The 16,706-nt window shown below is 34.8% G+C and overlaps 1 protein-coding gene across 1 annotated transcript in view; it reads right to left on the bottom strand.

Moving 5' to 3' along the window:
- Window positions 1–16,706, bottom strand: part of ARHGAP42 (Rho GTPase activating protein 42) — a 309,205-nt gene that overhangs the window by 29,815 nt on the left and 262,684 nt on the right. Inside the window, exons 10-13 of the mRNA XM_032167223.2 lie at window positions 15,782–15,891; window positions 11,076–11,154; window positions 9,652–9,691; window positions 276–338 (exon numbers count right to left, since the gene is read on the bottom strand). Coding sequence (XP_032023114.1) covers window positions 276–338; window positions 9,652–9,691; window positions 11,076–11,154; window positions 15,782–15,891 — 292 coding nt within the window. The remainder of the gene's footprint in view (window positions 1–275; window positions 339–9,651; window positions 9,692–11,075; window positions 11,155–15,781; window positions 15,892–16,706) is intronic.

Genomic DNA, 16,706 nt, shown 5'->3' with positions numbered 1-16,706 from the left:
TGCACATTGTGCACATGTACCCTAAAACCTAAAGTATAATAATAATAAAAAAAAGAAAAAAATATGTAAAAAAGAAGTATGCCTAAAGCATGATTTTTAGTAAACTGAAGCTCAAGGTATAGCTATTTGTATACTGATACATACATTTATATCACTCTTAAAATTAATCCACGTTAATGACCAAATACATCTTCAATGATTCATCTACTCTGAGAGTTTTCTATGTAAGAATGAGACACATGACAGGAATGCTATACCAATCAGGCAACACTGACCTCTTGTTTCCACAGCTTGAATGCATTTTCTCACGAAGTTGAACCCTGCTTCATTCAAATACACTGAAAATAAGAGAGAAATCGCATTAGGTGTTTACGCTGAACTCACATTCTCCCTTCAGTTGGCTCTGTTCACTGGGCCTTTATGACTCAACAGTAGAGAGGTCTTTACTGAGTTTTCCAAATATTTTGGTTAGAGGTTGACTTTTTATTTTGGGGTAGAAGTAGAGGAGGGAACTTCACCCTCACATCTATTGTATCAACCTGCTAAGATCCTTCACAGAAAGTATATTACAATGATCTTATCCACTTTTCCTAAAAATAGCATTACTCCTTCATTACGTGTTTTCTTTTAGATGACAGGAGCAAATGCAGTAAAAATAAACCCTTATTATGTATTGAAACTTGTATTATAAAGCCTTTCACATATCCTTTCCCGTGATTCTCAAAACATTATGAGGTAAAGAAACGGCTCTGCAGTCTTAAAATGATTCCCTGGGTTGCTGAAAACCTCCACTGCTCTCAGTTTTAAGATCTAGAGTCAGGATTCTAACTCAGGTCTGATTCTGAGCTCCATGTTCTATTTTTCATTTTGCTACCATATTTAAAATAATTCAAAACATGCATTGTCAGTCACTAAACATCCCCAAAAGGTCCTAGGATTATGAAATTGCAATTTATTTTCATTGTTTTTTGGCTAGATTTTCTTTGGATCAATTCTAATTTTTTTAAAGGTTTTGCGGCCAGATCAAATTAGATTACTTATTTAAAGAGAAAGCATTTATTTAAAAAATACCAACACCCAGAGGAAAAACTGAAAATTTTTTGAACTGTGATACAAACTTTCATCACATGTGGTAGAGACATGATTTTTAAAATATTCTCAAATAGTAAATGAGGAGAATTCAAACCAATACAAATTTAAAACTAACTTCCACTTAAAGACAGTAGATTAAACACATTCTTGTAACTCGAAATAGATCCCCAGACAAAAAAAATATATCAAAAAAATTACGATAAAAATCAAGAAAGGCTAACAGCAACAAACTAAAAACTGAAAAGAATTCTAGGCACAGCAAGCCAATGGAGCTGAATTGATTGACAGAAAGGCGTGAAGAATCTGTGCCTAACTATGGAACTAGAGGTACTACCATGAAGAGGTATTTATTATGTGTTGTTAGGTGACAAAAGTAATCGACAGGACAATAAGGCCTATTTTCTCAAAATGTAGAAATTTGAGGGTAGGTATGACTGTTTCTATTTTCCTAAGAAAAAACTCCACAAATATATAAGCAAACTACTGGTAAGGAGAAAAAGGGCAGAAGTTAGAAATTGTCATTTTTAATTCACTAGGCATTTTGGGATTATTTGACATTTTGAAAAATATATATATATGTGTGTGTGTATATATATGTATGTGTGTGTGTGTGTGTGTGTGTGTTTAGTACTCTAAAAAGAACTTCAAAACTCTAGAAATAAAATTGTCAAAACTAAAATAAGTATTGCCATCAATGGGAAGTGGCTCATTTATTTCTTTGTCCCCAGTGCCCTAGGTCAAGAGAACAGAACTCAGTGAATACTTTCAGTGAACTCAACATACAAAAATGAATGGCCTTGGCATCTCATTAGAGTGCAGCTGATGACCTACCTACATGAGAGTGAAGCTTTTCTTGGACACCAGAGAGAGACTGCTTGCTTCCAATAACTCCAAAATGCCCAGCATAACACTAAGCATTCAGATATTTTTAAATACTTCTTGAATATAGGAAACAGGTAAGATGGAAAAGTGAGGAATCATTTAATTTTCAGTTTTAAGGACAACAACAAAAACTGAGACAAAAAAATGTAACCCTAGGTAAAAACAAGACACTAGCATTTTTATATCAATTAAAACTGCAAGTTCCTGACATTTAAAATGTTTGGTACTACAGGTCACATTGTTCCACTTTTCAATAAAAAGATATATTAAGAGAAAAAGACAACCATTTTTTAAAAATTTCAGTAGTCCTTTCAACAAAAAAGAATGAAGATAGTTGTGACATATAAAACAGAAATTTCTCTCTTAAGTATTCATGTTGAGAAAAATAAGTAATAACCAGGCTGTACCTCAAAGAATACTGGGATATTTGGCAGCAATATTCCAGTCTTTTCTAATAAACTGATATCACAAGCTCATCATGTAGAATGAAATCTTACTGTCAGTCTAACTGCAGGGTTATTCTACGGATGCTGCTGTTCTGACGTATTCCATGGATCCTGTACTTAGCTCCCGTCATGTCACTAAATACAACATTATCAATCAATTCAGAGATGTGGAAGAATATACTGTGTTGGCAAAAATAACCTTGAATTTTTGTTTCCTTTGACCATCCTTTGCTTTGACTGAAAGAGTAGTTTCATGGTGCAGAGATAGTGTCCAGCTTTGTTTAAAGCCAGGAAAACCTAAGGCCAATTCTCAGCTCTAGTAACACTGCTGTATGTCTGAGGTGGGGGAAATGTGGTTATTATTTTATAAACTCAAGTTCCTTCATTTATAAAATGAGGGAAGTAACAATACCTAAGTTAAACCGTTGTAGTAAATGAAGACAAACGGAAGAGTGCCTAACAACGGAACAAGACGAATTCAATGCTAGGTTTTTTTTTTTAAATATCTGCTCCTGTCTACACGTCACTGCTATATGAAGGAAAACGTAAGAAATTATAAAAGAAGCCAGTCATTAGTTCTAATTAGATGAGAGGGGCAGTAGTTACTCTTCCACTTATTAGCTCTGTTACTAGGCATGGTTTTGATCTCTCTGTGCCTCAGTTTCCTCTCCTACAAAATAAAGATAATAGTATCTTCTTCATAGCACTGTTTGAAGATGAAGTAAGTTAACATTTGCAAAGCTCCTAGAATAGTGTATGCTTAGAATATAGTAAGTGCTTTAGAGTATTGGCTCTTATCATTATTATTGACTAGAGAAGAATGCAAATCTCTACATATGTAAATTTTGTGAATAAGGCATTCTTCCCACAGGGCTAAAATCACTGGGGCTTGAGGGACTGTCAGCCACAAGTGTTGTTTTTTGAACAGGCATATATCACTTTGCCACTTATTTTAAAAATATTCGTGGATAAAGCAATGATCTGTTTCTTCAAACAGACATAGATCAGGCATAAACCAGGCAGACCCTGTGAACCTAGTCACTGAAAAAATAGTAAGTTGGATATTAAGAAATGTCCCTATGTGCTCATTATACTTCAATAAATACAATGAAAAAACATATCCTCTCACTAGAGCTAAACAGACTATAGCAGACTGAAATTACTGTTTACCCATTATCTGTTGTCCCTCCCTGCAAGAAGATTATATTTCTCAGCACCCTTGAAGCCAGGCTTGGTCATGTGATACGCACTAACAATGAAATATGAACAGAAGTGACACATGTCTTTACCCAGCAGCCACTAAGAGCCAGTATGTGGCTTGCAATTTTCTTTTTCCCTTGTCACAGGACCAGCAATGATACAAAGGGAGGCTTCTCTATCAACTCAAGTTCCAGAGTGAAAACAATGTTGAGAGCCACCGCTGACCTAAATGGACACGTACTATAAAGAAATGAACCTTTATTGTCATCAGCCTCTGAGACTTGAGGATCATCGATTACCAAGCATAACCTGGCCAGTTCTGATTTAATTGTGTATAACTTAATTCACTGTGGCAAAACTCACTGAAATAAAGGCAATCCCACACAATGAACTTTTCCTCCCTTAACTGGAATATATCCCTTTTGACTACTGACTTGTCAATTCACATAACAAAGGCAGCAAAGAGCAGCAGTGGCAGTGCCTGTTGATGGTTGCTTTGCAAACAACCATTGACTATAGACAGCGCCTTCACTTGAGCACCCAGCCAATTCTTCTGAGGTCTGAGAAGAGGACAAGATGGCTAAAATAGTTTGTCTTCCAATGACTGTGGATGATGTAGTCACAAGGACTGTCATTTCTGAGGGAAGTCAGCGGCAAACACATTCTGTAATGGAAAATGAGCAGTTTTCCAAAGCCAAGAAGGGGTTACTATACTTAATGCATTAGTGCTCATGAGAATTCAACTAAAACGTGTCCTCTTAACATCCAAAAACAAACAAAAAAACAAAAAATCAGAAACACCCGGGAACTCTTTCTTGTTCAAATGTCAATGGAAAGGCTTATTACTAAATCAAATTGCGCCATTTAAAAGGCTAATAATTAATGATAATTCTCCTTCAGTGGAGGACAAGGTACTCCTGGGGCAACAGCACGGAGAGGAGGATAAGTATACTACACAGGAGAAATAAGGATTGCTGATTTGGGCTCAATGCTTGGCCCAGAGCAGGCAGCCAATACATGCTTATTGATTGATGGCTTGCTAGTTACTGGTTTGTACCAGGATTGCTCAAGTACCTTCTCTGATGGGTTCTATAAGGGTTAGAGTTTATTAGCTTACATGAGCTACATTTGTGAACACTTTCCCAGTCCCAAGCCCCACCCCAGCCCTGTATCTCCTCTATTGTAGAGAGAAGCAGAGGGATACCCAGAATACAACTACTACCAAACTCTGTAATATGAGAATTAGAATTCTATAACATTAATGATACTTGGCCTTCATGGGTGAGGGTAGCAGCAGAAGACAGACTAACTTAATCAACTTAATATATTCAATCAAAAGTTAAGTCTAAACCTTATTTTTTTTCCCCTCTGTAAACTGTTCAGGGATAAAGCTTTTATTGAAACCTTAAAAAAGTTTCCAGAAGGCAGTTGAGCAGCACAAAAGCTATTAATCTCAACAGAATTCTAACAGCCATGAGGAAAGGAAGAAGAATAGTCTTCCACAGAGCTAACAAAGCAAAAGTCCTTGTGCCTTCAATTTCCTAGCAATTCAAAACCTAGTATGTCCTTACAGATGTAATCTACTTGACCTTACAGTACATTCTCAGGGTTGACAAAACAAAGCAATATTTGTCTTTAATTTTCAATTCACTTTGCGGATCTCCTGTTTCAGATTAAAAGGTCCCTTATCACAGATAACTAATATCATGCTATATGTTAACTGAAATAAATAAAAAATAAATAAGTACATTTATCAGTGTTCATGATACCTACTGGATCTTTTCTCTGCTCCTTAAGGATGGGCAGTTAACTCTCCATAGCCCTGGCCCAAACTGTTCTTTCATTCTGCTCTGCCCATGAAGAGCACTTGAGCTATGATATCTTCTTGGGCCTCTGTGATAAAAACAAAACTGTAACTGATCAAAGATCAGGGGATTATATGGTAAAGAAGGAGGATGATAACCTAGGGACATCTGAGAACTTCCAGAACCAAACTATCTAAATCACAATATGAAGCTCAAGAACACTCATAACAGATGGTAACTGCATAGAATGAGAAGAAAAAGCTCATTGCTGCAGAGAATAGATACACAGGTACACTTGAGGAAAGTCACTGAAACATACAAGCAGAAATTTAGAGCTGTTGGGAAACTTCAAGATTATCTTCTGTTCCAATCCCTTCAATTTTGTATAAGGATGGAATGTTACGTGACGTTGTCATTACACATATACATATTGACTTTTATTAGCAGAAACGTCAACGGAAAAGAAATTCCTTTTTCTTACTCGCAGCATTCATACTTTGAAAATGGTAAATTAAGAGTAACTATTAATACAAGGTAGGAAGACTTTTGCATGTTAGTCTCACAAAGCGTAGCATGAAACTACAGTCACAGCATAGTTTTATTCTTCATTCCATGGCACTTGTTCTCTGTAAATTCATACTATGGCCCTATTTTAGAACATTAGATATTTCTTACACTGTTGCTTGTAGGATTTTCCGTGAAGGCACAGATGTTATGATCGCTTCTAAATGGCTGGCATTCAAAACAAACGTTTACCTAAGTTGTATATTTAACCATCCTAAACTTCATTGTCTTCAGCAGTTCAAAAACACAAACACATATTATGCAAAACTGAGTTTCCAAAGGAGAACAAGAGTATTTTAGAATAAGTGGAAGCCATCTGAATTTTGGAGGATATAAATGAGCACTCTTCGAAGTGGCCGGTGAGTTAGGGCTGGTACTGGTTTCCAATACCAATTACAGGAGAAGTTACATATTGAAATTGATGCAATGCTACCTTTAGGGGAGTCAAATATCAACTAAAAAGAAATACAAGATCTCAAGAACAGGATGATGTACAAAAACTGGTTAGAGGGGCTGACAAAAAGACACTGATTTAAGCACTTAACACAACGATCTCACATGACTTATTCAAGACCTAACAGGTATGAGAATTTCACAATCACTGAAACACAAATTTACCCAAGACAGGAGTTCGAGATCAACATGGCCAACATGGTGAGGCCCCATCTCTACTAAAAACACAAAAATCAGCTGGGCACTGGGCGTGGTGGCATGTGCCTGTAATCCCAGCTACTTGGGAGGCTGAGGTAGGAGAATTGCTTGAACCCAGGAGGCGGAGGTTGCACTGAGCTGAGATCTTGCCACTGCACTTGAGCCTGGGCAACAGTGTGACACTCCATCTCAAAAAAAAAAAAAAAAAAAAACCCTGACTCAGATGAATTAGTAATACCACAATGTCCACCCCAGAGCTGCTGGCAGCTAAATTTTGGAAAGTGAGTCCAATCCTGTGCCTTTGAGCCACGGTTTCTTTTATTAGTAGCACCTGCCACAGTCTTGACTTTTCAATAGGGTAGTGATTCTGTTTGGGTGAGCAAATTTGAATCCCCATGTGTGTGACAGCTAAAAATAAGTGTAATTTTCAATAAGTTTCGTCTATGCAAAAGTAGTAAGACCTTTTGAAATCACTATGCAATTTTGTGTGTATTTATTTAGAATGCTTACAATACTTAATTTTAACATAATACTTAATCTGCATTTATAAAGTGATTTATTAGATTAAAAAGGTTGCTAGGTGTTGAAAAGATTATATTTGTCAGGATCACAAATCCATCTAATTAGGGTGACTCTGAGAGAAGAAAATTTACTATTTTGTCATCAGTCGATACGTCTTAAGGAAACTTCACTGATTAAATGTACAAATGGGAGAATTCCCTCAGATTTATGAAAACAAAATAAGTGAAATTGACTTAGTTTTAAAAGTTAGTGCAATTACAAATAAGATCTGTATACTGATTAAAAACAGGCTTCAAGTAAAAATATGGCTTAAAATAAATCAAATATTAAAAACAAAACTTAAAAATAAAGCTTAAGATTCATAACTTTTAAGCACTAAAGTAGAAGCTTGTAATATTTCTTCTATGACCAAACATCTTCCCTTGGGTAATAAAAGCCTACTGGTACTAATGAGAAGAATAAGAGCAAATCTGTGCTCAGCACATGTCTCAGGGAAGGCCTGTATTGACTACTATGGAGAAGAGACAGGTTCTGTCACAAGGAGCTCAGAGTACTGGGTAGGAAACTAATATACCATACAAAAAGCCAGAGTGTGAGAAATGATACAAACACATGCACTCTAGGACTGCTATTTTTCTGACACACAAACCATTTTATAATTATAATTGAAGGCACAGTGACGTTTCCGGTGGCTGATACTGCAGGATACCTATTTCCAGAAGAATGATTCTGTACTGCATGAAGATGCAGACTCCCTCTCATTCATAAGTACGTTAGTTTTAGTGGTACATTTAACTAAGCATCAGTATATTCTGATCGACTTGACTATGCCACCATTCAGAAGCCCTACTCAATACTGTATATAGGTACAATTGTTTTCCGTGAAGGATTTGTCCTTGGGTAATTTGAATTTGAAAGGATTAACCTTATAGTGGATATCAAAAATCAAACTAATGTTAGAAAACACATTTTACACCCTTCTCAAATGCAATTTATACAAAAGATTATTTTTTAGGTAATTATTTAGAATGAACATTCAGTACATACAAAACTCTTACCATTTGGTTAATGTATCTGTGATTAGATAAAAGTTGGCAATAAAGGATTTTATACTAATCACTTTCCTTGATTCTAGTAAGGAAGTAAATGTGAGAATAAAAACTGGAAATGGTTTTTTAAAATATTATTTAAAAATAATTTCAAAATTATAAGTTATTTAAATTATTATTGAAACATCTTTGAAATCATGCATTTTCTTTTGATAATTTCTGAAGTCAATCACTAGAAAGCATTTAATTCAGATAAAATAATAGGTTTTTTATACAATCAATAGTTATAACTTTCAAATGAGTGCTTTCCTAGTTTATATTTATTCCATTCTAACTCGTATTTCCATAGCAATCTAAATGTCAGGGTTGGCCAGGCACAGTGGCTCATGCCTGTAATCCCAGCACTTTGGGAGACCAAGGTGGGAGTGTTACTTGAGGCCAATAGTTAGAGACCAGCCTGGACAACAAAATGAGACCTCATCTCTATTAAAAAATAAAAATAAAATAATTAAGAAAAGTAAATGTCAGGGTTATTGAGTTTGTTTGAAAACTAAATTTAGAAGCCATAAGACAAAATCCACTGCATTACATAAAATTTGGAATTGCTTTCAAAGTTATATACATAACCCTAGAAACAAATACACAAATTAATTTTAAATATCAAATAAAATGACTATGTAAAGCACTTATGAAAAGACCCTAAACTAACCACAGATAAAAGCAAGAAGTTGGCAGGTAATTAAAGAGTATTCAGAACATGATGAAAAACATATAAACTGTGCTTATAAAGAATGGCTACAAACTAATGATTTAGTAATAATACAGTAAAAACATCTTTTCCTGCATATACCATGTGTAATGACAAGGTCCTTATATTTTACATTCTTAGTCACTATCCACTAAAACCAGCAAGAAGTGTTTATGTCTTCAGTCTTATACCTGTAAGAAAACTGGAGCAGAGAAAATAAGACAAAGAAGCTCTCTACTGTTTTATATATTTATATTGATATAGATATATAAATACAGTATTTATATATAATTATATATTTTAGCTTGATTATATATAATTATATATTAATTTATTAATATATAATATATTGATATATAATAAAAATATATTATATAATTACATATAATTATATATTAATATATTTTACATAAATAATTGAGCTTAATATCAACTTTCTCAAATCTCTATCAGAGATAAACCAAGGCATGTAAATAAGTAAACACCAAAGAAATAAAAATTAGCTTTTGTTACTGTAACATCAGAGGTCTGTGGTTTTAACATTAGAAACATCGTAAATAAAAATTTCAAAGTTGCTGAACCATTAGATCAATGGTGTTATACTATTTCCCTAGAACACTTACAATCACATAATGCTTTTGTGTTAAAATGACTATATGATAAAATTTTAAATAACTACTAAAATGACTTACTTTCTTCTTTCTTGCTTATAATGGCAGGCAGAGTATAAATCTAAAAAACAAAGGATGTCCATTAGTTACTTCCAGTTAATGACCCAGCACAAAAGATTAGCAAGGTGATATCTGTACACTAATACACGAAAAGAGTGTCTTGATTTCAAGGTCCTACAACTGCTGTGTCCACAGCACCATCTGTGTACCATCAACCAACCTCCTTCCTGTGGTTCAGCCACCCTCACTTCCCACTCCTTTTCCATCCGTGGCTGTGCTGCCCTGGACAAGGTTCTGCCTCCATCTCATTTAAGCATCTTATTCTCTGCCCCAGTATGATGCATAATGTGCCTTTCTCAGGAAGTATCTCATAACGGATTTCACGGAATTGCTCCTTCTTCCAATTTCCTGCTTAGCATGTTCTCAATGTACACAATCCTAACTTCTACACTGTTGGGCTAACAAACTATTCCCTAAATTTGCTCTAAGTCAGGGCTTCTCAACTATTTCTGGTAAAGAGTGAATTTGCTTTTAAATCTATTATTAATGTTTGTGTAAAATATAATAAAAATGAAATAGAAAATAACCAAAAAATCAATGCAGAGTTCCAATTTTTAAATTCAATTTAACAGGCTTAAAATAACCCAAGTGGCTACACAATTTTCTAAAGGCTGAATCACAATTTCTGTACTGATCTTACTGTGGACTGGTAACACAGTTTGAGGGAGGGTCTCAAAGTCTGAGGACCACACTTTGTTTGGCACTATTGCTGTACAGGTTCTTTGCCATCTAAAGAATGGTTCTCAAGTGACAGGATGGCGACTCTTATTTCCTCTGTGTGTTCACCCTCTACCGATCTAGTAACAGTGTTCTTTAAGGAAAACAGACAGTGATGAATGATTCAGCCTCCTTTTTACGTAAGCCTTCCTATTTTTTGTAAGTAGACTATCATACCGATCTCAAAATAACTATTAAAAATGGAGATGTGTATGGAAGTGAAAATGTCAAGCCACAGGCAGTTTTATTAAGTTATACTTTTTAAAAATGGTCTTGATTAGAGAATCAGTTCTTACCCTGAACCATGTTCATCACTCTAATCACATGCCTAGCACAGGCCTTGCAAAGACTGGGCATGCGGTCATTATTAACTGAATAAGATAACCTAATGGGTGGAGCCAAGGTGATGAGTGTAAGTAGTTTTTTAAGAAGTAATTTTAGGGTATTAAATTAGTCCCTAAAGTCCCCTTATAAAATAAGTCAGAAAGGTAGAGTTATGTGCCATGAGTGAGACTAGGAAACCATAAAAGTCTCTACTCCCCTGATTTCCTTTTTTAATATTTTCAATTATACTACAGGCAAAACATTGTATACTATGAAAAGAATTTCCATACATTATAATTATTAGGACAATAAAACCTAAATTATAGAATGTATCATAGTCTTACCGGTTCCTTCCCATCCATGGCTTCAAGCCAGAGTTTCCTATTAGCTTCTGAGAAGGCCTGTAACGTGATGATCCCATGCCTATTGAAAACAAATATTTTATATATTTACACATTTACTACTTTTAAAATTCTCAGTTAACTAAAAAGATAAAATTTGAAGAAAAAATTTAAGAGAAAAGAGAAATGAGGAGAGAGGAGAAAAACATAGGAATTTTTTTAAAAAAGAAAAATTGAAATATAATACTTTCAGAAAAATCACTGGGCATGCAAAAAATGTTTTTAATTCTAATGATCACAGGTGGTAAAATCATTAAGTGTTTCTGGTACAGGACAGTCTGAGGGAGACTAGTTTCAAACTATTTCCCTTGAAATGATCAAAAAGGATGAGAAAGTTACATTCTTCAAAGCCATCTATGAATTCCACAATATGAGAACTTGACCCTGATGTGGTGCAGTCTAGTCACTGAAAACAATTACAATGAATATGGAACAATGTGGAAAGCCTCATACCATAACTAGGTAATATGTAAAAAGACACTAAAACCAAATCGTATCTCTATACCATGATGACAATATTGAAATGAATTCATTTAAAAAGAATTCTCTCCCATGCAGTCATTCTGAAATAGTTACTTGAGGATATACTTCAAGAAAGAAATAAAGACTAGAGGGAGGAAGGGATAAAACTAGCGTATGGAGGAAAAGATATAAAATATTAGAGACAAAGGAATTAACTTAGTTAAACAGAAAATTGAGGGATCTGTGAAGAAGAACATTGAGATGAAAATTTTATTATAAATATTTTATAATTAAAAACCTGAAATGACAAGTAATAACCTACATCTCTTCTGCAAACAAGAACACAGATCATGAGAATCTTGAATATATATCAAGATAATCTGCTGTTGGAGAATTTAAGCCAGTGTAGTAATACCAACAATAAAATACTGAAAATCAGTATTTGTTGGATATTTACTATGTGACAGGCACTGTGTTATGTCTCCTTAATTCCCTCATTTAATCCTGAAAACAATCCTTTGAGGTGGGGACTTATTATCCTTAATTTACAGATGAAAAAACCTAAGTACAGAGTTTAATAAAAAGCTCCACGGTTACATAACTGGAATATGTTAAGAGAAAGCACTAACATGTTGGTATTTGTCTACATAGAAGATCCAGAAGTCTCTACACAAAACTATTAAAACTAATAAAGAGTTCAGCAAGTAGGTCACATAAGAGATTGATATGTAAATAAACTAACAGTCTCTCTATGCAGTCGTCTTAACCATTTAGGAAAACAAAATTCAACTTATAAAAAAGAATCCTATTCAAAATAACAATAAAAAGAAGGTACCCAAAAGTAAATTTGTGAAAAGATGTGTAAAATATTCAAAAAGAGGTTAATTCCACACCCATTGAAAACTTTACTGCAACTTCAGTCTAAATTCCAAAAGATATTTTGAGAAACAAGGGGAAACTTAGTAAGTGGATCTTAAAAATCATAAGAACACAGGGCAAAAGAGTCAACATAGTTTAAAGCAGCCTAGGAATAGGGTCATTGCCCTACTAGATACAGGCATACCTTGATGTATTTCTCTTTGCTTGATTTAGCTTCGCAGATAACTGCATTTTTAACAAATTGATGGTTTGTTTGTGTCAACCCTGTGTTGTGCATGTCTATCAGCACCATTTTTCCAACAGCATTTGCTCACATCACGTCTCTGTATCACAATTTGGTGATTCTTGCAATATTTGGAATTTTTCATTGTTATTGTATATATTATGTGATGTATGAACAGTGATCTTCGATATTACTATTGTCATTGTTTTGGGGTGCCATTAACCATGTCCACATAAGATGGCAAACAGTCAATTAAGTTGGGTGTACCAATGCTCCACTGACTGGCCATTTCCCCATCTCTCTCCCTCTCCTTACTCTCCCTATTCCCTGAGATATAACAATATTAAAATTAGTCCAATCAATAATCTCACAATGACCTCTAAGTGTTCAAGTGAAAGGAAGATTCACATGTGTCTCATGTTAAATCAAAAGCTATAAATGACTAAACTTAGTGAGAAAGATACATTGAAACCCAGGATAGCCTAGTAACTAGGTCTCTTGTGCCAATCAGTTAGCCAAGCTGTGAATGCAAAGGAAAAATTCTTAAAGGAAATTAAAAGTGCCACTCTAGTGAATACAAAAATGCTAGGAATCAAAACAACCTTACTACTGATACGGGGAAAGTTTTAGTGGTGTGGATAGAAGATCAAACCAGGGGAAAGTTTTAGTGGTGTGGATAGAAGAGCAAACCAGCCATAACATTCTCTTAAGCCAATGCCTTATCCACAGCAAGGCCCTAACTGTCTTCAATTTTATGAAGGCTGAGAGAGGTGAGTAAGCTGCAGAAAAAAAGTATGAATCTAGCAGAAGTTGGTTCATGATGTTTGAGGAAAGAAGCCATTTGCATAATATAAAAGTATAAGATGAAGCAGTAAGTGCTGATGTAGAAGCTGCAGCAAGTTATACAGAAGATCTAGCTACAATCATGGATGAAGGTGGCTACAGTAAACGACAGATTTTCAGTGTAGATGAAATAGCCTTCTGTTGGAAGATGCCCTCATTTAGGACTTTCACAGATAGAAAGAAGTCACTATCCGGCCTCAAAGCTTAAAAGAATAGGCTGACTCTTGTTAGAGGTTAATGTAACTGGTGACTTAAAGTCAGAGCCAATGCTCATATATCATTCTGCAAATCCTAGGGTTCTTAAAAATTATGCTAAATCTACTCTACCTGTGCTCTACAAATGGAACAATAAAGGCTGAATGACAGCACATCTGTTTACAGCAAGGTTTACTGAATATTTTAAGCCACTGTTGAGACCTACTGCTTAAAGAGGTTTATTTCTAAATATTACTGCCCATTGACAATGCAACTAGTCACTCAAGAGTTCTGATAGAGATTTAAATGGAGAATAATATATTCATGCCTGCTGACACAACATCTATTCTGTAGCACATGGATCAAGGAATAAGTTAGACTTCTGAGTCTTATTATTTAAGAAATACATTTCATTAGGCTTTCATGGCCATAAGTAGTGATTCCTCTAATGGATCTGGGTAAAGTACACTGAAAACCTTCTAGAAAGGATTCATCACTTTAGATGCCATTAAGAACATTCACCCCTCATGGAAGGAAGCCAAAATATCCACATTAACAGCAGTCTGAAAGAAATTGATTCCAACTTTCAGGGATGACTTGGAGGGGTTCAAGACTTCAGTGGAGGAAGTTACTGCAGATGTAGTGAAAACAGCAAAAAAGCTAGAATTAGAAGTGGAGCCTTCTAGAAAATGTGACTTTACTGCTGCAATCTCATAATAAAACTTGAAAGGACTAGTTGCTTCGTATGGATGGGCAAAGAAAGTGGTTTACTGAGATGGAATCTTCTCCTGGTGAAGATGCTATAAACACTGTTGAAATGACAGCAATGGATTTAGAATATCATATAAACTTAGTTGACAGTGCAGTAGGGCAGGGTTTGAGAGGACTGACTCCAATTTTGAAAGACGCCCTGCTGAGTAAAATGCTATCAAACAGCATTGCATGGTACAGAGAAATCTTTGTTGAAATGAAGACTCAATTGATGTGGCAAACTTTATTGCTGTGTCATTTTAAGAAAATGGCCATAGCCACCCCATCCTTCAGTGACCACCATGCTGATCAGTTACCAGCTACCAACATCGAGGCAAGATCCTTCAACAGCAAAAAGATTACTACTCACTAAAGACTCAGATGACCATTCGCATTACTGAAAATATTTTAAAATTAAGGGATATATATTTTTTACACATAATGCTATTGCACACTTAATGGACTGCAGTGTATCATAAACATAACTTTTATATGCACTGAGAAACTCAGAAATTTCTGTGACTCAGTTTATTATGATATTAGCTTTATTACAGTGGTTTGGAACCTAACCTGCAATATCTCTGAGGAATGCCTACAGCTATAGGCTGTAGTTTATGAGCATATATAGTAACTCATCGTATACAAAGGGTATACATGGATACACACAATAAGCTAGTGTATTCAGAATATTGTGGCAGTAATGCAGGAGAAGAAAGATAGATCATGGATTACAGAGCAGAGAGCAAGAAGCATACCCATTCTTATTGTAAACTTAAATTATAAACTTAGATTCACAACATTTATATCTCTTCCAATACTTTGGGCTAAGAATACCCAGAACAGTGCTTTGCACACAGGAGGCAACCTGGAGGCATTAAACTTAGTTGGCTGAAAGAAGCTTATGGTATTCCCACCTGCATCTTATTCCTTAGAAGCAAGGCCACCAAGCTTCAAAAGCCCACCAAAAGGCTGATCCTGGAACCATGAAATATGCCATTGGATTCCTTCATGGTGATGGGGACCACGAAGCCACTACATGCACTTTCTCCTAATACAGTCATTTATATTGATTTTTCAGATTCTGCTTTGAGTGATGCTACTGTTTTCTAGCATCCTGGATCCGATTTGCTTTTTTGAAAGCAGCATGCAATAACAACATGAAAGAATGAGATAAACATGTATACTGTTTTTTAAAAGACTAAAAAACACTTGAATGCTGTTTCATGTTTATATTTAAACACAGAAAGAGACACCGTTTAGCTTATGAAAAAAATAAAGTGAAAAGAAAAGCTCAAACCTTTCAACTACTTCTATGTCAAAGCAGAATCGTTTGTCAATTGAATCTGTCTTTCGTCGGATACAAGATTTTAATTTAAACATTTCCGGTGAGCTAGTAACAAGGCCATTCTGAAACAAGAAGAGTACCACAGTATTAACATGCTGACAAGTGAACTGAAATATATTAAATATGTGAGCTCAAGTTGCCATATTAAAATGTTTAACAGCATAGGTTATGTATAAAGGTCACAATAATACCCTGTCTTTTTTTTATTCCTAATGTTAGCTGTCCGATCATAATACATAAAACCACTTAATTAATGGCATGTGCATGTTTTATTTTAAAGAATTACATAACATGGCTGTCCAGTACCCTTCAACATATTTACTTACAATGTTAAATTATACTATAATGTACATTCCCTCAATACTTAGATTTAGAAAATGTAAAGTCACTTAACATCACAATTGGATATACAGAGTGCTTGTTAGGATACAACATTTGGTGCTCTTAATCAAAACTCCCTGGATTGAAAAGATATTAGTATCATATGTGTGTCTTTGTATTAGAGCCTTAAATGATAACTAGCTCAGGTTTACAAGAGAGATACCGAAATAATATAGTTCCAGTATATACATGATATAATAGTATTGCTATCATGTATATCAGGTTGGTGCAAAAGTAATTATGATTTTCCCATTAAAAGTAATGGGAAAAAAAGCAATTACTTTTGCACCAACCTAATGCAATGTGATTGTTTTGCTGGTAACCGAACGCTGCACTGCTACTAAAACTGACTCTCTGGACAAGACCCAACGTAGGCCACATTCATAGGAATTCTCTTTTGTAACTGAAATGCCGGTCTATTTTAAGGGGAACATTTATATAATGCATGGTTAATTCTATCTTTGGTTACAAATGTCATCAATTTATTAATAGAACT

This window comes from Hylobates moloch, unplaced genomic scaffold (assembly GCF_009828535.3).
Source record: "Hylobates moloch isolate HMO894 unplaced genomic scaffold, HMol_V3 SCAFFOLD_11, whole genome shotgun sequence".
NCBI classification, from domain to species: Eukaryota; Metazoa; Chordata; class Mammalia; order Primates; family Hylobatidae; genus Hylobates; species Hylobates moloch.
The sequence above is the reverse complement of the archived record's forward strand: the minus strand, read 5'-3'. Positions and strand labels throughout refer to the sequence as shown.